Source organism: Scleropages formosus, chromosome 8 (genome assembly GCF_900964775.1).
Source record: "Scleropages formosus chromosome 8, fSclFor1.1, whole genome shotgun sequence".
Lineage (NCBI taxonomy): Eukaryota > Metazoa > Chordata > Actinopteri > Osteoglossiformes > Osteoglossidae > Scleropages > Scleropages formosus.
In genome coordinates this window covers 32542510-32565554 of record NC_041813.1, presented here as the reverse complement: position 1 = coordinate 32565554, position 23045 = coordinate 32542510, and the positions used below count along the sequence as shown (strand labels likewise).

At 53.8% G+C, this 23045-nt stretch overlaps 3 protein-coding genes across 5 annotated transcripts; all 3 read right to left on the bottom strand.

Moving 5' to 3' along the window:
* Positions 1-46: 46 nt before the first annotated feature.
* Positions 47-1853, bottom strand: LOC108941738 (GTPase HRas). Of its 2 annotated transcripts, XM_018764540.2 has the most exons (6): positions 1768-1815; positions 1589-1647; positions 1125-1237; positions 846-1024; positions 571-730; positions 47-481 (listed from the first exon to the last, which is right to left on the bottom strand). In XM_018764540.2, exons 3-6 carry the CDS (start codon positions 1233-1235, stop codon positions 368-370), a joined length of 564 nt encoding a protein of 187 aa, XP_018620056.1. In that variant the 5' UTR covers positions 1236-1237; positions 1589-1647; positions 1768-1815; the 3' UTR covers positions 47-367. The 2 variants fall into 2 exon arrangements, with proteins under 2 accessions (XP_018620056.1, XP_018620055.1); XM_018764539.2 differs by having other exon boundaries at positions 1589-1853.
* Positions 1854-3346: 1493 nt separating this feature from the next.
* slc17a7a (solute carrier family 17 member 7a) lies at positions 3347-16198 on the bottom strand. Of its 2 annotated transcripts, none has more exons than XM_018764533.2 (13): positions 15568-16198; positions 9046-9298; positions 8383-8501; positions 8185-8299; positions 7908-7995; positions 7710-7796; positions 7398-7536; positions 6994-7143; positions 6735-6867; positions 6329-6439; positions 6004-6131; positions 5705-5774; positions 3347-5450 (listed from the first exon to the last, which is right to left on the bottom strand). In XM_018764533.2, the coding sequence occupies exons 1-13, from the start codon at positions 15865-15867 to the stop codon at positions 5161-5163; spliced, it is 1983 nt and encodes a 660-aa protein (XP_018620049.1). In that variant the 5' UTR covers positions 15868-16198; the 3' UTR covers positions 3347-5160. The 2 variants fall into 2 exon arrangements, with proteins under 2 accessions (XP_018620049.1, XP_018620051.1); XM_018764535.2 differs by having other exon boundaries at positions 7398-7540; positions 15568-15716.
* Positions 16199-16289: 91 nt separating this feature from the next.
* On the bottom strand, positions 16290-22993 carry slc6a16a (solute carrier family 6 member 16a). The gene is made up of 14 exons (XM_018764541.2): positions 22855-22993; positions 22302-22377; positions 21223-21378; positions 20632-20863; positions 20209-20366; positions 19704-19824; positions 19425-19600; positions 19087-19197; positions 18754-18995; positions 18429-18612; positions 18136-18337; positions 17882-18041; positions 17641-17803; positions 16290-17515 (listed from the first exon to the last, which is right to left on the bottom strand). Exons 4-14 carry the CDS (start codon positions 20861-20863, stop codon positions 17189-17191), a joined length of 2076 nt encoding a protein of 691 aa, XP_018620057.1. The 5' UTR covers positions 21223-21378; positions 22302-22377; positions 22855-22993; the 3' UTR covers positions 16290-17188.
* Between the last annotated feature and the right edge of the window lie 52 nt (positions 22994-23045).

Sequence of the window (23045 nt, the reverse complement as noted above, 5' to 3'; positions counted from 1 at the left end):
AGGGGTGTGAAAAGAGCAGAGTGTGCACCAAGTAAGCTGCAAAAAGAGCTTTATTCCGTAAAAACCTCCCACTTACGAGTCTGTCCTGTTGATGGTCCAACCTGGACAGCAGTGGACACAAAGTCAACATCACAGTGCCCCCAATGGCAACTTTTGTCAAGTTAGGTGTGAGAAGAACCACCTCCAGGGAGAAGTGTGCTCTCTCTCACTCACTTATATGGGGGGGTGGTCCCTTACACCACAGTTCTGTGGTCCACTCAACAAATGCCTGCGAACACCGAAACAACGCTTAGACTGGAGACACGCCGTTATATAACAGGAACGGAAGAGACGGGAAAGGACAGCGAGTGGGGCAGATGGGCCATTGCTATAGCAACGCACAGCGCCTCGGTGTGCTCTTCCTGCTCTTCTTGTTGCTGCGGTTCGTCTCCTTGTACCTCCTGATCTCGCGTACCAGAGAGTAGAAGGCCTCCTCCACGCCCTGGCCGTTGGAAAGAGAAAGAGAGGTCAACGAGCCGCCCAGAAATCTCCCGAACGCGCCAAGCCCTGGCACAAAGAAGGCACCCCCACCTGGCGGGTCTTGGCGGAGGTCTCGACAAAGGGTACGCCGTAGCTCCGCGCCAACTCCTGCGCCTGCTTCGTGTCCACGCTGCGGCAGCCCAGGTCGCTCTTGTTGCCCACCAGCACCATGGGCACGTTGTCGCTGTCCTTCACGCGGTTGATCTGCTCCCTGCAGGGCGACAGCAGGATGCACCCCCCCCCACTCAGGCATGTGCCACGCAGGCAGCCAGGCAGACAGGTGGACGGCGCCAAGTGGCCTGGACTCCCCCAACCCCCCCCAGCACCTGTACAAGTGGACGTCCTCGAAAGACTTGCTGTTGTTGAGGGCGAAGACGCAGAGGAAGCCTTCCCCCGTGCGCATGTACTGGTCCCGCATGGCGCTGTACTCCTCCTGGCCCGCCGTGTCCAGGATATCCAGCAGACAGGTCTCGCCGTCGATAACCACCTGCTTGCGGTACGAGTCCTGCGAGAAGGCGGAGGACAGACACCTCACCAGACGGAACATGGAGCGGTGGGGCCATGAGCCCGTCAGCTGGGGATCGATCGATCGCTCGCTCGCTCACCTCGATGGTGGGGTCGTACTCGTCCACAAAGTGGTTCTGGATCAGCTGGATGGTGAGAGCGCTCTTGCCCACGCCCCCTGCCCCCACCACCACCAGCTTGTACTCCGTCATCCCTGAAACGGTAGCTATGGTTACAGGGTGGACATCTGCGGGGAGCGAGTTTGTGTCGCACTCTGGCTACTCGGCGGCGGGACACAGCAGTAGCCACAACAGAGGAGAGGGCGGCGTGCGAACCCGGAGCCCTGGGCTTCTTTCCTTCCTTCCTTCCTCCTCTGTGTCTTTAAGCGCGACGCCCCCTGCTGTTCGGCTGCTTGGGCACCATACATATAAGCCGGAGCGCAAGCAAATTCGAGCAGTAGGAATGAGCCTATGAGGGGCGCGGGTAGGGAAGAGGGAGGCCGCACTAAGACACACAAACTCGTCAAGACACGTAAGAACAAGAAGAGGCAAGAAAACTAGTTCACCTCTTTTGCCAGACTCTCCCAGTCAGTCGGTGAGACGGCGCACCTAATCGCCGGATTAGCTGTCACACAAGATGCATGATAGCCACGACAAGTCAAAAATCCCAGTGAAAAAAATGAAAGTACAAATTACTAGCGACAGAAAAGAGGTTGAAAACTCGCGGAACTGAATACAAAACCACCTTTTTAACGCTTCACCCTTGCTTAAATCCACAGGTGAGAACGAACTTCCGACTAAATCCCTTTGGACTCCATGGTGGGGGTGGGGGGCGAGAGGCGGGAATCCGAACTTCAGCCAATCATCTCCAAGTTTACGATTTCGATCCAGCCAATAGGAGAGCACAGTGACATCACCATCGACGAAAAACCAGTCAGCGTTGTGACGTTGATTTCCGCCTGTTCCGTGATTTCTTTTCGTTCCCCTTGCAGCACGGTACACATAAAAGTAGTTCCGGGATTGGTTTCTTTCTTCTAGTCATGTACCCGGCACACGCTCATTGCTCATTTAACTGATAAAAACAGTTAATATCATTATATCGCACAACTAAGGATCCCTTCGCACAACTATGCAATTTTAATGGCCATTTATCATTTTACACGTTTCGGCAAACACGGTAAACGCTTGTAAATCTGCCCCCTGGTGACGTGACTGTGTTCAGTCTGCAGTTTCGTACGGAAACACTTCCGGAGCCGCAGCTCTTGTTGTGGCCCGCGAGGGGGCAAAATGACGAGACAAAACGTTGACAAACGGTTGTTTTTTTTGTTTTTGTTTTAAACGTGCAGTCACACATTTTTTTTTTTTTTTTTTTTTTTTTACGCGATTTGTATTTTATGCAGTATTGGCAAAAATGGTTATGAACTAGACAAAAATATTTGAGAACAAACGACTGTAACAACAGAAACGGGCGTCACAGTGATGAAAGCGGAGCTGCATAAACGCCAGAGAGGCAGTTAGTTAGGCGCTTTTGAGGACTGAGGACTGAGGCCTGTCCTCCTCGGCGTCCACGTCTCACACTGAACCTGGACAGCCACCCCCCTTGTCATTCCATCCCCACGACAGATGGATCCCGGATTATCTCAGTCATTTTAGGCAAAGATTAGTCTGGCGAACAGATGCACTCTGTGGGATGGAGATGGAGATGGAGATGGGGAGGGAGAGAGAGAGAGAGAGAGAGAGGCGTGGAGGAGGGTGGAGAGACGCACAAGAGGACGTTTGCACTGACTGGTTGGACAACACTGTACTTAGAAATTCAAATGAAGAGGGGTGACAAAAAGCATAACTGTGAATCCAAACAGACTGAACTTTGAAGGCTGATCTTTCTAACGGACATCTTGTTAATGGTCCAACTTGTCCGTTTTGTCCACAGTCCAGCTCACCTACAGTCCAACTTACCTACAGTCTACCTCCTCTACAGTCCAACTCACCTACAGTCCATCTTCTCCACGGTCCAACTCATCCGTTTTGTCCACAGTCCAACTCACATACGGTGCATCTCCACTACAGTCCAACTCACCTACAGTCCATCTTCTCCACGGTCCAACTCACGTACAGTCCATCTCCTCTACAGTCCAGCTCCTCTAGAGTCCTAGAGTGTGAATCCACTGATGAACCGGAGACTGAAAACACGTTGCTCTTTTCTGACCTCGAGCAGCTGAAGATCATCATCTCTAATGTCCCTCTTCGCTGCAGTACTGACCAAACACCCACTATCTTCCATCCAAGGAAACATTGCAGAAATGACCCGAGTGAACTCACGTGTATGTATACATACACACTCATTTTCATTTATTTTATACAGGGGTTTTTCACATGCCCATATTTCGTACATATATATTCTTTTATAATTCATGTATGCTTTACTTTTTTCAAGTAAAGAGCATTTCAAATAATAAAAGATCAAAACAGAAGTCAACAAAACCACAGGAAGAAACAGAATGAAGAAAAACAAGAACAAGGACAAATGCAGAAGTAAAGAACTGAGGAGATTTCTGGTGAAGTAGTGCAGGTACCTCCACCTGGTCTCCCACCACGCTGATCTCCCTCCCACGGGGGGGGGTGCTCTGGGTCTCGTGACCCCTTGTGTGTCACTCTCAATGACTACACATTTTCGGCAGTGTGCAGGGTTCGCGGCCCACGCCCACTCTCTATATTATGCCTGAGATCATGTTTAACCGTTTCACCATCTACAGTAAACACATTCATTCCACATTATTCCTTTATTAAAAATGCATTAGTTCTATTTCTGATCATTTGTAGATGTGACACATTCCACTGAACATATGGAGGAGGAGGAAACAGAAGAGCACAGAACAGCAGGCCTGCAAAGCTATTCAAGCTCCTCTCCTCTTGCCTGTTACCTGGGTGGGGCAGCATCCAGTATTATATCTGCTATAATAACTGCTATAATAACTGGTAGTGTCTATACTGGTAGTATACGGGATATAATAACTGGTACCGTGGTATTATATCCCATATAATAACCGGTACAGTATCTGGTATTATATCCTATATAATAACTGCTGTAGTATCCAAGATAACCGATGGAATAAAAACACTGGTGTGCAGATCCACGCTGAAACAGGCAACAACTCCAAAGTGACCTGTTGCTATGGGTTAGGAGTCACACGTCCCCTGTGTCCTTGTGTCCCATGTCCCTCGTGTCATGTGTCCAGCGTCCCTCTTCCCTGGAAACACTTGAGCATGACTTTGTCTCATCACATCAGACAGCTGAGGATGTTCACCGTCAGTCACCTACCGTCCAGGTCACCGACCGTGTGTTGGACTGCTAGCCTCTGCCTCCACGAGAGTGTGTGATCAAGTGTGTGATCGAGTGTGTTGCTGCTGCCGGTGCTAAGAGGCTCCATTAACGTGTGCTGAACCTCTTCACACTCCTTCTCCACAGTCATTATAGCGGTGGCATCCATTCGAACCCACGCACCACACAGCTGCTCAGTATCTCAGCAGCCCTGGCACTCACACTGACACTGTCGCACTCACACCGACGCACACCAATATCGACACTGACACCGACAATGACGCTCACACACAGATACACGGCTCACCTTTCCTGCTGCTCACAGGTAACACGTAACTGACCTGGACTCTGGCCTATACAGTATGTTGGCTACCCAGAATGCATTTCTCTACGAAACCTTCCAAAATTCTGTGCTTTCATAGACTGTGTGTATATTCCATATTTTGATGCTCACAATGCAAACAAATGAGCTCATCAGGTGCATCAGTTCAGTTCCACGGTGTCGGGCGCAGGGCAGAGGTTCGAGGCACGAGGCCGACCTGCAGCATGGCAGCGCGGTACAAAGCCGTGGACCTGAATATTAAGAAACATTTTTCAAAGGGAATGCGGAGAAAGAGTGGGGCGCACACACGCACACAACATACACATGCACGCACGCACGCACGCACACACACATACGCGCGCACTCTCTTATTAATCTGGCACACGGGCCACACTTTGACCAGAGGAAGGGGAAAGGGGAATGTGGGCTCTGCAGCTAAACACACACATTCACAAAGACACACTCGGCAAGGAGGACCATGTACACAGGTTCACACGTCACGCTGCCCCCAGGTGTCCATCCATCCCTCCGCTGTACAGGTAGTGGTTCGGCCCGGGGGGCTGCACGTATTCCTCGGTACAGTCCCAGTCGGCCACCCAGCCTCCGCCCCCACCGCTGCCGCCGCCTGCAGGGGGGCCACTCAAGGCTCCGTACTGCCCCCCTCTGGCCGAATGGTGCATCTCCTCGGTGGCGTCGGCCAGCTCGTCCTCGTCCAGGATGCCACGCTTCTCCTCACTGGTGTCCTCGGCATCGGCCCAGGGCTGCTTCTCGCCGGACGCAAAGATGCCTGCGGGGGGCGAGTCAGCGCATGTCGTGTCAGAACCCGCCTCCCCCAGGGATGACCCCGGGTCACGGCTCCGGTATCGAAACGGCTAAGCGGTGTTTCTTTGTCACCCGTCTCATCGGTGCTCATCAAAGGGGCTCCTGCTGCAGACGTGTACAAGAGCACACAGAGCAGGCCTCTGATTGATTACAGAGAGAACAGGCATATAGGCAGGGGGCCAACACACACACGCACACACAGGCACACTGTGTACGCACCGTAGAAGATCACTCCTCCATAGTGGACGAGAGCGGCTATGAGGAAGACGTACTGCCACTCTTCTCGGGTCTGGGGCCAACAGAGAAACATGGTGAAGCAGGACAAAGCGGGATCCCAGGGCTCCCAGTGACCACGCCCCCCTACAGGTGTGCAGCTTCAGTGATGACAGTGCTTTGTCTGTTTTGCTTTCTGGAACTTCAAGGTTCTCACTCACACACACACGCACACACACACACACACACACACACACACACACACACACACACACACACGCACGCAGAGTTGAGGCAGGTCGCACCTTGTGCTTGGTCATGGCTCCCACTATGAGAGGACACACCATGCCCGACAGGGTGCCCACCCCGTTGGAGATGCCCATGAGGATACTGGCATAGCGTGGAGCGATGTCCAGGTGGTTCACGTTGAAGCCTGGAAGCAACAAGCATGTGGAAACACGTTGTCCTTGTGCCCCAAATGTCCCTGGACACGTGTGTGTGCGTGTGTGTGTGTGTGTGTGTGTGTGTGTGTGTGTGTGTGTCTGGTTGCCATTGTGCGAGTCCCTTGGCCCTGAGCTGCTCTCCTCTCCTGTGACGATTCACCGACGAGAGCTGCAACACCCCTCTAACCTGAGATAGCAAATCCACTGAAGCCCACCGCCAGCACGAGAAAGGAGATGGCGATGCCCTTGGTGTGGGAAAAGCCCACCACGAGGAGCAGAGTGGCCTCCATGCCAAAGCCTGCGGGGGAACGAGAAGGAAGAGCGGGAAGAGGAGGACGACTTGGATGAGGGCACGGCGCCCCGGACATGCTGACCAGGGTGTGTTGTGATTTTCAAATATTCGTGTGGAAGGTTTTCATTCACACAGAGAGCAGTTTCCAGTCCACGGTGAGAGAAGAGGTGCGGCAGAGCAAACATCTGAGGAGGCCCACAGAGAGATTTTTAAGTGTGGTGCAAACACAGAGCAGCAAGTCTGCACAATGACTTGCTTGAGAAACAGGCTTGTCCTCCTGGCCCTGCTGTCCTCCACCCACCTCCGCAGTTCATAAGCTTCCTGACGTTCGTGGTGGACATGATTTTGTGGGAGCGCAGGTAGTCGGCCAGCTGGCCCCCAATAGGGACGATGATGGTCATCACCAGATGGGGAAGGGCAGACACCAGACCCACCTGAGCAGAAGAGAAGGGTGGGAAGATGTCTCTCAGGATGGTAACCGCAGAATTGACCTTTTTGGCCAAAACGTCTTCACCTGAACCCATTGTGGTGGTGCATCACAAAACAAGAAATATCCTCACCTTACTGATCTCAAAGCCAAACACTTCCTCAAAGTACGCCGGCTGGCTGATGAGGAGCAGGTAGAAGGTCCAGCTGCGACAGAAGTTTGCCACGATGATGGCGTACACTGGCATGGAGGTGAAGAAATGTCTCCACGGGGTCTTGAATTTCTAGTAGACAGAAGTGTCAGGGAATGTTCTGCATTGCCCATAATCGGTATGTTATCACGAGGGTGGGTTCAAATCCCAGGAAGAGACCAGCTGTTGCAACCTGGGGGTAGATACTACTGAGGGAAGATCTCGTCATTTCCAGCTTCGTGTCTGGGAACAGACAGAGCGTTTGGACGTGCCAGTGCTGGACAGGCGGGGCTCAGCTGATGAGAATCACTATGATGGCCATCAGAAGGCGCTACGAGGAGCTGTACCTGCAGGGGGTTTACAAGGCCCGCCGTCTCCCCGATGGCGTCCTCAATATACTTCCGCTCCTCGGGAGTAATGGTTGGGTGAGCAGCCGGGCTCTCGTAGGACACCAGGATCCAGAAGAGGTACCAGAATATCCCAAAACTGCCTGGGAGAGAGAGGAGGAGGAGGAGATGAGGCAATGCAGGCACAGAATTGGACCGCAGTTTGAGGAGCGAAGCGAAATGAGCAACATGAGACACTGAACCATGTGTCCCTTGGGGTGGGATGGTCAGCAGAACCTCTGGGTTCGCAGAGCGCTGCTCCGAGCCACTCACCGTAAACGTAGAAGACTGAGGACCACCCAGAGTACTGCACCAGCACCCCTGCCAAGGGCATCGCCACCACGGCCCCGGCGTACGAACCTGAGAGAACAGAGTGGTGTCAAAACAGGCGCAAAGGTACGTCGCAGGGGGGTGCGCGATGCCGGCCTGCATGAAGATACACGCGCCAAGAACCGGGACTTGTCAGCTAACCGCAGAAGGCAGTCGTAGCCAATCGGCTTCTCTCCAGAGGAGGGGCCCACTTCGCCCAGATCCCATGGCATGCTGGGTACGACACACCCTACGAGAGAAGGACAGGAAACAGCTCAAACGGGCTGCGTCTCGGCGAAGGCACGAGGACGAATCCAGCCTCACACACGGAACATGTCAGAGGCAGAAGGCAATACGGCACAGCAGCAGGATGCGGGAAAGTGCGGGCCTTGGCGGAACGAGCACACGCGCACACACACCCACACACACTCCGAAGTACCTCCACAAGTCCCTGGCATATCCTGACGAGGATCACACAGCCGTAGTGCACTCGCGCTGCCGACGGAATCAGCATGTTGAGCGTAGATGTGGCGACGATAGCGAAGCCAAACACTCTGCGGAGGGACGCGAGTCAGGAGCAGCAATGAGATGCAGAGGCAGCAGAGGAGGGCAACGGAGAGCAGGACACACTCCTCACCTGTTGGCAGCAAACTTCTGGCAAATGAAGCCACCGGGGATCTGTGTGACGATGTAGCCCCAGAAGAAGGAGCCATGGATCATGCCCACCGTCTCTGGGTCCCATGTAAACTGGGCACCCTGCGGCAAGGGAGAGAGCTGTTCGTCGGGGTCACCATGGGAAAGAGCCTAGTCCTGCGACCACACTGGCAGCAGGTGCTCTTCTTTGAGGCCGGCAGCAGTGCTCGCAGCTGACGCGTTCTGACCAGCTCTACTTTGTGGGAACAAGAATCAGACTGCGACCTGACCACACAACAAGTGTCAGCAGGCAGAAAGCTCCGGGTTCCAGCTTGCCCTGCTTTCAGCAACCCGCCGCTACACCTCTTTGGTCCAGTGGGGTCCCAAGTGGGAGGGGCAACAAGCTGGTTGACAGCAGCTTCGAGGCCCCCGGAGGACTCTTGGCCAAGACAGAACGTTGGCGAGCATTCACCGGAACCCATGACCTCAGCGTACTACTTCCTGCTCCTGAGCTGCTGGTCACTGGCCGACAAGGGGAAGCCTTTCCTTGCTCCCGAAGATAATGCCAACTAGCACCTCCCTCGCGTCAAAAAGCGCCTGTTTTTCAAAGGTTTCAAAGGAATTTGAGTTCCCCCTTGGCTTTGGCCCAAAGAGCCGGTAGACTCACCACCAGCACCTCCTTGTTGCCCTTGAGCACGGTGTGGTTGTTGACCATGCTCACAATGGCCACTCCCAGGTTGCAGCGGATGCCGAAGGAGATGCAGAAGCCCAGACCGGAAAGGATGGCGATGATGTAGCGACGGGGCAAGCCAAAGCAGGTGCAGTCTACAACGGGCAGCTCCTTCTCCTGCACCAGCTCGGGCCGACCCTCTGCCGACAGCTCGATGGTCTCGCCGTTCGGCTGACGCCTCTCCAACAACCTGCGGGAGGTACCACAAGAGCGAGACATGAGCGCACGAGTGGAGGACGCAGACCAGCGCGCGACGCTCATGGGGAATAGTGCTCACTGTCACTGGAAGAGCCCTCCAAAGAGGGAAGGAATGCTGAGCTTGAGAAGCCCACGTTCCCCAGGGACCCCGAGTGCTTTGGACCAGGGGCTCAAGCATGATCGCCTACGAACGCAGAGCCGCAGGTGTGTCTGCTCAACTTGGAATGGGCCTCAAGTCCGCACCCGCGTGATGAACAGGCCAGAGCTGTCAACATTTTGATATGGTTCTGAAAGCAGAACCTCCTTTCTGCATCAGTCTGAAGGAACCTTCTCAGAGCTCTCCATCCTTGAGTGACAGTGTGGGCGTCAAAGCTGGGCTTTGCCAGCAGGCACCACACCACACTTCTCCTCACAGCACAAATGGTACCATTTTGCAGGATATGAAAGCAGGAGTCAGACATGTGTTTCTCCTGCAGTCAGAGAGAAAGATCCAGCCAGTTGTCATTGAGGATCTGCTCCTCCACCGATGTCCTCCTGTCCGGTTGGACAGCGCTAGCAGAGAGAGAGCAGCTTTCACCCCAGTCTTCCCTGGTGGGATACCAGCTGCGGCATGAGCATCAGATAGGCTCCGGCCAGGGGTGCACTTCTCCATGCTTTGCTACTACCAACTCATGTCACAATCCCTAGAGAACCTCTAGCTCGGTGTTAACTTCGCGTGGTGAAAACCAGAGCACCCAGAGGAAACCCACACAGACACGGGGAGAACATGCAAACTCCACGCAGACTGAGTGGGGATCAAACCCACATCCTTTCGCACCACCCAGGCGCTGTGAGACAGCAGCGTGCCATCACGTGACCGTACCCTGGTCAAATGCTGCTCGAGCCGCTTACAGCATCTCAGTCACCATGAAAGGGATCTGTGGAGTGGAGAAGATGAGCAGCTCCACTCCTCTGCTGTCAGCCATGCTGAGCTCTGCCTGCCAGCTCCAGTCCGCCTGCAGGCAAACAGCTGTGTGAGGGGGGACAGGTTAAAGGTTACCGCATCTCTAGGAGGGGGCTCTGACTAATCAGAACTAATTATAAGCGTTGCTGGGGGGTTTCACGCTGAGAAACAGCAAGGATGGGGGATCCTCACCCGTCACTGTGCAGAGAAGATACTCGCAGCTGGCACCAAACACTCATTACATACATTCATTTGCATTGCATTTATTTCACATTTATTTGCAGGTGTCTCCCACCACCAATAATTCATGACTCATTACTCTCCCCTCCTGTCATACTATGGTCCTGCAGACTGCCCTGGGTGCGGTAAAGGCCCCACATTACCCCCCCCCCCCCCCCCGGATGCGGTAAGGGCTCCAAGACGATTTGTGCACCTGAATTCTGAAGAGGACAAAGGGATCGGAGACAGAGGGACAGACTACGAAGGGCGTCCCCCTCTCTCTCCATCCCTCGTCCCTCTGCTATCTGTCTTTGCTGTGTGCCCACTAATCCATATGAGGATTACAGTACTGATTTACTTCTGGAAATGAGTGGAGTCTTGGAGTGGAGTGGGCGCCTGCCCGTGCCCCGCCTCACCCCCACACAGAAATGCCTAGGCCAGGTGTGTAACACAGCCGTAGGGGCAACGGGCACTGAGAATGCCAGGGGCCCTCGTTAGGAGACGGCTTGTTAGGAGACAGCCTGCACCCCGGCACCACCACATGGCACACGCTAATGAAGGCGAGTCGGAGCATCGGCTGGACTTCTCGTCGGATCCCGTGTCAGATGGTTCATCACACCGGTTGGCCTCATTAGAGACACGCAAACCTGCTCTGTGTGTGTGTGTGTCTCTGTCTGTGTGTGTGTGTTGGCTGGCACTTGTCATGGTACAGCACAAACAGAGAGCTCCTGTCGGGCTCTGACAGCATCCCCTTACGCCCAGCTGACACCAAACACGAGGCACTTGGCACTGTTTCCGTGACAACAGCTCACTAAGCGATGCCACGATGGGTTGTACTGCAGGTTGCAGTGAGAACTTCAACTCATGGCCACAGTGAAGGTTCATCAGGGAGGACAGTGTCCACACACCATCCACACAGTGTCCACGCAGCATCCAAACACCATCCACGCAGTGTCCACACACCATCCACGCAGCGTCCACACACCATCCGCACAGTGTCCACGCAGCATCCAAACACCATCCACGCAGTGTCCACACACCATCCACACAGTGTCCACACACCATCCACGCAGCGTCCACACACCATCCACACAGTGTCCACGCAGCATCCAAACACCATCCACGCAGTGTCCACACACCATCCACACAGTGTCCACACACCATCCACGCAGCGTCCACACACCATCCACACAGTGTCCACGCAGCATCCAAACACCATCCACGCAGTGTCCACACACCATCCACACACCATCCACACACCATCCACACAGCGTCTACACACCATCCACACAATGTCCTCTACCACAGTGCAGTAATGGGGCTCTAAGTGACTGAGAGCCCAACTGGAGCAGACAGACGACTGAATGCGGTGTGTAGAAATTGACAGAGCGCAGTGTTTCCGAATATGTTTCTATGAAGATGACTGAGTAGAAAGGCACTGATTTCTGGCTCTTTTTTTGTAAGTCTTTGTACATTTGTACAACGTGTACATTTCTGTTGTAGACATTTATAGAGAGCCACACTACGATATGAGCAGCTTGTGTGTGTGTGTGTGTGAGAGAGAGAGAGTGTGTGAGTGAGAGTGTGTGCGTTTGACCCACAGAGATCCTGCTCCCCTTTCAAAATTGCACCGAATCACAAATCAATCGGAACAACACAATAGATCATATCAAGAGTGTACCGGAAAAGGCGCTTGAAACACCACAGGTTACATAAAGAGCCTCGCCATGTGCGGGGGGTGGGGCTGCGGTTGAGCAGCAGAGCACACCGGGTCCCGTCCCACTCCCGGAGAGTGAGTACTGACTCCTCTAGGCACTCCAAGTGAGTACTTTGAGTGAGTAATGGCCCTTGCGAGTACTCCAGGTGAGTGGTGGAAAGTGAGTATTGCCGCACATCCATCGACAGCATGCAAAGAGTGGGGTCGAGGCTGCGCTTGAGTGGAAGGGCAGGTCGTGATCTCAGCGCACGGTCAGGCTTCTCACTGGTGGGCTTGTGGGCGGAGCCTCAGTGGATATGTGGTAAATGAAAGGCTGAATTCAGACTCTTTGTGTTATTTATATTACATTTACAAATTGACAGCACTGTGCTCATAATCCCCACGCAAGAGGATCAGACAGCGGAAAGAGGGACAAAAACATGGCAGCCCTCTTACATAACCGCTCAAGAGCTCTGTCCCTGTCCTCTACTGGGTGTCCACAAAGTGAACCCAAGAGCTTGTCCTTGTCCTCCTCTGCGTCTCCTCAGTGAGTCGACAAAGGTGTGGACGATGCGAACAGCGAATCCATGTCTTCACACGCAGGCAAAACGTCCACCTTCCCTCTCTCTGTTTCAGTCCAACAGCCCCCTCCTTTCACACCTCTCTGGTGAACAGATTGTGTCTCAGCGGGACAATGTTACCTAGGGAGATGCCCCCGCTCCCCATACGTCCACACACACACCGTTGGGCTGTGCTCACCCAGCTGTATGGGCTCTCATATAAAAATGCATTAATCACAAGTATCTGCCTCCCTGCAGCTGCTTGCTCTGGCTCCTCACGAGGGGCTGTGACCCAACACCATGCCAGATTTTGTCGCATCCGTGGTGAACCGTTCACGCCACGTAGAGGGGTCATCCTCGCAGCACACAGCTTTCTTTCCCCTTTGCAGTCGCCCCTTTCGCAGGCTGCCCGGGAGACCCTGGGGGTTAATCTTCACATGAGACCCCACCCCCTCCTCAGGCTCCTGGTGCTGGGGAAGGGAGCTGAGCCGACAGTGGCTAACACCAAAAGTTCTTCTTTGCAGGGATGTGTGTAAATAACAGATGAACTTCAGTCAGAATTCAGGAGGAGGAGTCATGCTGAGATACCACGGCGACAGGCAGGGAAAGTGTTTGAGATGAACGCTGCCGTGGATGTACTGTACACACACTCAGCTCTGGACATACACACACTACCATGGATACACACATTTCTATTAGTGAATGCTCAGCTCTACTAGTGAATGCTCATCTCTGTTTGCAGCATCTGATGTGTGTGTGTGTGTGTGTGTGTGTGTGTGTGCGTGTGTGCGTGTGTGCGTGTGTTCTCATGTCACTTAGCGACTGCCACACTCGGCCTTTCAGTCACTTTGTCCTTAACAGCTTTACAACTACTTGACAACTACTTGACAACTATTTGACAACTACTTGACAGCCTCTTTATATCTAATTAACAACCGCCGTACAACTACGACATCTTCATACCTACTTTACAGCTGGAGCTCGAGCCACACATGCACTGCAAGGTAAAGAAAGACACAAATGCGCTTTACCGCATCCCATCGAATCTCGTGAGCTATGGGGGTAAAGGGAGGGGGTCGAGTGTGGAAAGGGACAGGGGCTGGATTTGCGTGGACCGACAGCTGGCCAGAGAGGCGGCTATTTCAGGATGGGATTTCTGGAGGTTTTTACATTAAATCCCAGAGGGAGAGAGAGAGAGAGAGAGAGGGAGAGAATTACACACTGCAGATAGAGTATTACTTTATTTTTACAGTCTCCACTGTGGTAAAATAACTAATAATTACAGAACTTCATTTTAAAAAAAAATCACACCAAAGTATTAATCAATTTTTTCTGCCTTTCAATACTTGATGTTTATTGTAGGTGCTTTATAGATGACTGAGTTTTAAGAATGAATAACTCACAGTTCCACAGAAAGACATGTTCAGACTCTTTTTTTGTGAATTTTGTACATTTCACACACTCACACAACATAAAAGAGAAAAACAGGTAATCATCTGATCTGAAACATGTAGTTACACAGGTGCACACACACACACACACACACACACACACACACACAGACAGACTGTTGATACACATTCTCTCATTACTGTGAGCACTGGTTATGATCACACACACTCACACACACACTGACACACACACACTCTTACAGGTGTCTATCAGTAACTGTTAACACAGTATCATGAGAAAGAACAAGTTCACCTCTGGCTCCAGATCACTGTGGCTGTGAGCCTTTGACATCACGCCGTCACTCAGGGCTGTTATGTAAGAGGAACTCCCCCCCACACACACAAACACACACACACACACCCCGCTGCGGTGTGCAAAACAAGCGGGAGTTTGAAGAGAGGCTGATGATCTTTTCGAAGTGTCTCCTGATGTCCGTGTGCTCATGAGTGCCCCCCTCGGTGTTATTAAATGTACATGTGATGTTCTCGCAACTGAGAGGTAAAACCCAACAAACGGTGACCTTGTTACTGAGACGATCAGGAATGAGACAACGACCGAGCCTGAGGACGCACTCCAACGACACTGTCCGCAGGAGCACTTGCTGAGGACACACTGTCCATCGTCCGTCCAGCACCAGCGTACAGTGAAATCTGCTCGTACTTACAGTGTATCTTTCGCATGTCATTTGGAGCTGAACCGGATCATGACAATGAACATTATCTCAGGTCTAACTACTTTCTTTTTCCTGCAGAGCTGATGATTTGATGACTAAAGTACACCCAAGTTTTTACAGATTATACAGAATACACAAAACAGCACAAAATTCAGTTTCATCTCCTTCACATGTACATTATGATCCATTTTCGGTGCAGATTTTGTCATCATGTCATTCATCAGTGTCAAATTTACAAGCCAACAGAGATTGTGGTGATTTAATAATAAGAGGAAAAATAAGGACATATTATTATCACTGTTGTTGTAGAACGATGGATCATACACCATTTGCCTGGAAGGTTTGGGGAGGGAAAGTGTCTTCTCCGCGTCCCTCACTGCTACTGTCCAACATGGAATGGACCTCAGAATCAATAAACCACATTACACCTTCTTCTTTTAACCTGAGTACATGGACACGGCGCACGCACACAAACGTGCATACACACACGCGCACGCACACGCGCGCACACACACACACACACACACACACACACACACACACACACACACACACACAGCCTGCAGCGCAGAGCCAAACCTCCCCTAAATGCCAAGCACCTGACCCTGACCTCTAACCCCAACCTGTGCTCAAGCAGCGAGTCCCGGGGGCTCTGATACAGAGAAACACACCCCCACGGACGTGTTCACCAGAGAACGTGAGAGAACCCCAGCTGTACCTGTGGATCTTGCCCAGGGTCTTTCCAGCCACCTCCTTCAGCCTGTCCGGTCGAACCTCCATCCTTACGGCGCACACACCCGTCCGGTCTGCGGCCACTAGTGTGCTCCACAGCCGGCGCACGGACTGCCTCCCCCTCCCTCTCTCTCTCCCTCTCTCTCTCTCTCTCTCTCTCTCTCTCTCTCTCCCTCTCTTCCCATCCCTCACCTCCTCCCCCTCTCGTGACGGTAACCCTTGTCTCTTGCATGTTCACACCGACAGCTGTTCTCCACGTGCTGGTGGACGGGTCTCTGGACGACATGTGTTTCTCTCCAGGCCTCTGAAGTCATCCTCGGACGATGAGTGAAGTTCAGCCACTCCATCCGACCCGTGGGCTTCTCCTTAGCCTGGGGGCATCATCATCGGTCCACAGTGCACCCGCAGACACACTCCTCATCAGAACCCCGTGGCTGAAATCCACTACAATAACTGATCACCTAATGATCACCATCTGTCTCAGTGAACTCCAGGACGCTGCACCTCAACGGAGCCCCGAAGCTCCTGCGTACCACAGCGCACAGCTCCCAGTGACCTCAGTCCAAACTTACCTTGAGAAAGACGGACACTTCCAACCTGGGGTGTCCTGTTCACATCTGACCGACACAGACTGCCACCTTCAGGCTCAACTTGTACCTGCAGAGCTATGTCCAGGATCAAGTGCCTTCCAATAAAAGCGTGCACAGGTCAGATAAACAGAACATATACTTTGAATTATATGACTTAAAACAAAGCTGGAACACGAGCCGTTCATGTCTACCCACACATAAAATGAAAATAACTGCCCATATTTTTATGCATTTACAATAAGCCAAGAAGTGAGAAGTGGGCCTCTTTCTGGTGCATTGTGGGTATTTCAACCAGCAGCTACCGAACTCTTGGTCTTTCTAGGATATCAGTGACCAGTGGCACAGCTGTGAGGGCAACAGAGATGTTCAGATGTGAACACGACCGTGCTGGTGGTCAGACCCTCAGTGGTTCCAGTGTTCAACCATCACCGAGCGCAGCAGGACACACAGTGAGCATGTCAGGGTTCACGCTGCATACTAAGTTTTCAGGAGGTATAGAGCTCATGAGATTATAGCAACAGGGGTGGTTTTCTGCAAGACTCTTTACCAAATATATCATCCAAACTTTTCTTTCTGGTAACACTTGCTCAGAAATAAAAAAAAAAAAAAAAAAAGCAAGATGTTTCTAAGGTAATGTAATACACCCCCACTGTAGTCCTGCCAGCCATAGCCACCTGGGACTTTTTGCACCCACCCACACTCCACTCCACTCCACTTCACTTCTTCTGCTCACGTTTTGCAGTCCTCTTGAAGTTTCCCGTTCTTTTTCGATCCTTCTTCAGGGAGCTGTTCTGTGTGTTTACACACAGTTCACAAAAGTCAGGTTCACATGTGTGGCTGCTCCGGCAAAGGAGGACACGTTGACTGGCAGGAGTGACGCTTTGCGCAGCTGGAGACAGGACACCGGGCTGGACAGGGGACATGGAGCCAGGGTTCCTGTCTGCTCTGTCTGTGGCCGAGAGTTGAGGAAACGACAGGTGCCTGTTTCCTGGTGGCCCTTTTTCCTTTGCTGCCCTCTCACACTGCAGTGTCCTCCTCTTCCTCATAGTCCTCATGCTGAGGAAGGCGCGTGTAGCAATCGGTCCCCGGCGGCAGGAAGACAGCTCTGCAAGGCCCCGCCTGTTCCTGCGGCGAGCTGGAGATGGACTCGGGCTCAGCCCAGTCGCACTCGAGGTACCCGTCCCCTTGGAGCTCCTGCTGCTCCGGCGGCACTGTGTGGGCGTCCGCATCACTCCTCAGCATGGCATGGAGGTATGCTATGGGTAAGGGCAGCAGTGCCACCAACATGAACATGCAGAGGAAAGCGAGCGCCCAGCCGGGGTATTCCAGCGTCGTCTCCGAGGCCTAAAGCGGGTGGACAAGAGGATGTGGTCCCGCTGCCACCAGCAATGTACAGTACATTACATGCAAATCTATGTTCTGGGATGACCACAGTGCATGCTGGGAGCTGCGGTCCAACTGCCCCTTACCATGTGCTGGTTCCAGGCCGTGTAGGTGGGCCTTTTGAAGAGCATGCGCAGCACGCTGGCGCCCAGCAAAGCCAGCATGGCAAAGAGGCACACAAAGCGCCACAGGTACTTGTAGAGCACTGGGGGGCGCCACCGGATCATTCTCTCAATGTCATCTAAGAAACTGCAGATGCCAATAGACATGGTTACAACGCACCTGTAAAAGATACTGTTCGCCACAGCCAACTGCAGACAGCCTTACCGGTCGGCTCCGTACACCCAGGACACGGCCACTGTCTCGAAGACTGCCACGACGATGAGTGGCAGCGTGGCCGAGTAGTCGTCGAACATGGTCACAAAGTAGTTTCCGGAGCGCTGGGTGAAGAGCAGGCCCAAGGCGAAGCCCAGGACACAGCTGCCGACTGGGGGCAGAGAGAGGCGCACCCAGCAGGGGGCACCATCGGTCAGCGGGCGGTACGCAGGGACCCAATCAAGGCCCAGACGGCCGCCTCCTACCTGTGAGCAGGATCCTGCGGCGGCCGAGCAGAGCAAAGCTGTCCGTGAGCGGCGTGAGAATGCCCTGCATGGTGCCGAACATGGTGCTCAGGCCCAGGTTGAGAAGCATGAGGAAGAAGAGCGCCGACCAGAATGGGCTGCCAGGGAACAGGGTCATGGCCTCCGTGAAGGCGATGAAAGCCAGTCCCGTGCCTTCCACTCCCTGGGAGAGGGGTCACAGGGGTCGTAGGGTTCGGAGGGAAACTCTTCTCCTCTGGCACCTGGCAACAAGCAGCGCAGGAAGCGGCACCCACCTTGTTCATCTCCTCCTCCAGGTTGCAGTCTGTAAAGTTGCCCCCCAACTGGGCACCGTACTGCAGAAACCACTGGCTGTACTGCGGTAAGGTCACGGACCTGGGCTCAGACACGTTGAGCCACGGCACTGAGGCTAGCTGAGAGGGGTCCGGGTGCCACAACTCAGCCAGAAGGTTCACATTGCTGGGAGGGAAGGGGTGAATTCAGCACTTGGAGCACAGAGCACTCAGGAACACACACACACACACACACACACACACACACACACACACACACACACACACAAACACACACGGTCAAGCACGCAAACGCAGACACACGTACCGGACCACACAGTCCATGGTGATGCTCTTAGCTCGGAAGCCCAGCATGGCAAACACTACCAAGGAAGCGAGAATGGAGGTAAGCAGGTTGATGACGGAGACCACGAGGGCGTCGCGGTGGCAGTTGTTGTTCGGGGGGTTGTAAGACGAGTAGGCGATGACGGAGCCGAAGCCCAAGCCCAGCGCAAAGAACACCTGCGTGGCAGCCTGTCGCCACACCTGTATCTCGCCCCAGATCTGCAGCTGGAGGCCACCAAAGGTCAGGAAAGGTCAGGAGAAGCTGCCGGAGCTCCTTGCACCGCACACCCCCAGTTGACCGCCCCCCTGGGCTTACCCGTGGGTAGAACATGTAGACAATCCCTTCAGAAGCTCCGTCCAACAGCAGTCCCCTGGCGAGGAAGCACAGCAGCACGACGTACGGGAAAACAGAGGAGAAGTACATCACCTGGAGAGGAGAGGGCAGAAGACGGTTTCGACAGGAACGCGACGTGGTCACGGTCCCAGGAGGTCGCACGGTCTCATGATTTGAGGACAAATGGACAGCCTCAGAAGTCGAGGGCCTGACCAGTCCTCATAATTTGAGGGGTCACAGTCCCAGGCGGTGTCGGAGCCCGAGGTCAGTCAGTTGGACATTCTCACAACGCAGTTTGCTGCGGGGGACGTTTTTGGTACCTTGGAGGACGACCTGATGCCTTTGATCATGGCCAGGCACACGATGGCCCAGGCAGCCAGCAGACAGCCGCTCATGACGGCGTTGAAGTGGCCCAGGTCATCGATGGAGTCCGTGATGTCCAGCGCCTTGCGGAACCAGAAGTAAGTGGTGGGGGAGCTTCTGGCACATTCTTTCACTGCGCGGGGGGAGGGTAGGGGGTTCAGTGAGGGGGTGGTGAGGAGGAGGGAGACAAGGGGCAGGAGAAGCAGGGCTCCCCCAGGAGCAAAGGCCATACATACCTGTCCTGTTGTTGTGGAAAGGACACTGCTCCCAGGGCAGGGGGTCCTGGAACGAGCTGCCCAGGTAGAAGAGGCTCCAGGCAACGATGACGTTGTAGTAAAGGGCAACGAAGAAGCACACCTAAGGCAGGAGGCGAGGAAAGGAAAGTGTCCCTGAGTCTCACACTCACACACACGCATGCTGGGCAGGCAGCAGCATGGGGGGCAGCTCTGGCCAAAAAAAAGTTTAGGCCAGGGGGGAGGGGGAGGGGGGTCAGACCCTGTCTCGTTGGATGCCTGGAATTCCTCAGCAGTGAGTGCAGTGTTAACACACACACCGCCTGAGAACACACTCACTACCTGAGCAGCAGTCATTCAGAATGAACCTGGGTGAAAACGAGGTACAAAGCCCTTGGGAAGAGTTAGTCCTCAAACTCGGGGCGACTGAGGGGCAGCTGAGCCGTGTCGGTGTGCGAGCGGTGTGTAGGAGGACTGCGAGTAAGTAAAGTGAGAAGGCAGGACTCACCACACAGCTGGAGAAGCCGACACCCCCCAGCCGAGGCGAGATGCGCCCCCACACCCCGATGCTGCCCTGGCGCACACACTGTCCCGCCGCCAACTCCAGGAAGAAGAGCGGCACGCCGATGAAGCCCAGCAGCAGCACGTAGAGCAGCAAGAAGGCGCCTGGGGTGTGAGGAGTGGGGTCAGGGCCTCCCTCAGCAGCTCACACACACACACATGCGCAGCACAGGGGGCAACAGGAAAAGCTGCTCCTGCTCAAGAGGCACTCAGATGCAGCAGCGTTTTACAGACGCACACTTTACACACTCATTCCCTGAAACACTCAACGAAACCGATGAGAACAATGTGACACACACCTCCGGAAGAGTGGGGACGCAGGGTGTGTAAACAGGGTGCGTTCAAGGTGCACGGCCGCAGCACCACTCACCTCCACCGTTCTGGTGACAAAGGTAAGGGAACCTCCACACGTTGCCCAGGCCCACGCTGAAGCCCACCTGCGCCAACACATACTGCAGCTTGCTGCCCCAGGCGGGTCGAGTGGGGTCTGCAGACCCCCCCTCTTGGCCCCGCCCCTCATCCGGCTCCAGCAGCCGAGCCTCCGCCTGGCCCTCCGACATGCGTCGCCCCTCCTCGTCGCCGGGCAACGGCGCTTTCTCCATCTGTGTGGCCGAGGAGAAGGCAGCTGTTGGATTGCATGGCAACAGAGAGGGAACCGTTGTGCTCTACCCCCACCCCCACCTTCACATATATACTGACTCACACTGACGTTACTGTACGTTCACATTTACACGCATCATTCATGTGTGTACAAGGCAGAGTAAACAGAAGGACATCAAGGACAGACAAAGAGCTTCACACAGAAGACTGTGGAGGACGGTGGAGGGACAGGACAGGGAGCTGAAGGAAGAAGTGTAGATGGAGAAGAGTAAGGGTCCTGGCACTGAGCCCTGAGGAACACCGGCTGAGAGACGCTCAGGAGAAGACAGGGAACCGCGCCAGACCACATGGTACCATCTACCTGATAGGTAGGACTCAAACCGGTTCAGTGGCGCTCCTTTGAGGCCAAGAGAAGAGAGTAGAATCTGGTGGTTGACAGTGTCCAACGCTGCCGACAAGTCGAGGACGATGACTGGAGACTTTCGGAAAGTCTTGGTGAAGTTTCAGTGAGATCCTTCTGGTGAAGAACGCAGACAATAAGTCATCCCTCGAACCCATGTGTTTAACACGGTGCCACTAGACGGCCTCCTCCAGGAAGGACAACCCCTCCCAGTGTCTCTGTCTCCATGTCCCTCCTCCACCAACACAAACATGCTTGAGGACACAAGGAGACAGAGGAGGACAAGTTCTACAGCCTTGTGTGAGAGCGGCACATGACACATGGTGACTCGGTTTATCTCCCTGCGTGTACAGAGACAGAATACTGCCCCCGTAGACCCACAGTCCTCACAGTCTACACAAGACCTGTAGAGACAGGACACTATCCCCACTGCACCCAAAGTCCTCACTTTCCACATATGACTTATACAGAGGGGACTCTGTCGCCACTGTACTCACAGTGTCCGCAGAAGGCTGACAGAGTGGCACCCCTGACATTCATTCTTGACGAAAGGATGTGGACGGAGAGGGACAAGCGGAAGACTGGGCTGCACCAGGACCGGGTGTATGTTCCACACGGGGAGAAGGGAAGGACTCAAAGTGTCCCCTACTTCTGTGTGGATCGTATGACTGTGTGGAAAAACACCACCGTCCTCCTTCACACACCCTCCCAGTGTCTATATATAGGCCGGACCCCTCCCCCACCCAAGTCGCGCTGGACTGCTCGTGGACTGGGGACGCACGCACTCAGGCGGAGGATGAACCCTCGTCCAGCCCCTCAGCACTGGGCAGGTTAGGGTCAGGCATGAGCAAACGAGCGGCGCACTCGGGTTCGAGACCAGAGAGCCCCTTCCTGTATGCGATTCCCAGCACGCCATGGACCAGTGCGTCAAGTGCGTCAAGTGTGTTTTAGTGGCCTGGTCACCGCTGAGCATCAGAAGCGCTGAGAAGTTTGCGTTCCTCAGAGCAAACACAGTAAATATGGTAAATGTTAACAAATACCTTTACTGATTTTGATCACAGCCCCATGTGCAACTTCAGGTCTGCCAAGACCCTGGTTTACTCTGTTTTCACACACCTGTGGATATAAATAACTGTCCCGAATAAATACCCACAGCCCCAAGCCTCAAAGGCACTGTTTTTAGCACGGTGAGAGGGCTTCCTCCAATAAATCCATGCAGGTCACACATTGTGTCCATTACAAAACCACACAGGCTATTTAAATACCATGGTATTTCCATACTGTTTAGAAAAGTGTGTCGGTGTCAATGTCAATGCCAGTGTGTGTGTACGCAGGCAGGCGCGCAAACACACACACACACCTTGGACGCAGTGACAACAGGCCACAGGAACAGGGACAGATAAATGATCCATTGGACCTGTCTGTGTGTCTCGTATTTCGCAGCGTGTGCGGCAGGGGTCGTGGTCTTTACCGCGTTTTGTAAAAACAGGAGGTGGTCCCAGTAAAGGGTTTGAAAATGGCACTCAAACCAGGAGCAAAACACACACGGTCTTGGCGAGCTCACACACAGCAGTCACACACTCGCTCCGTTACCTCGTCCAACGGAGCTCCCCTGCAGAGTGGACCTCAACGAGCAGAGGCTCTGCCAGACTCGCCCAGCAGGGACTCGAACTTGCTGCAGCAAATCGACTGGAACGCCACCAAACACACACACACACACACACACACACACACACACACACACACACACACACACACACACACACACACGCACGCGCGCGCGC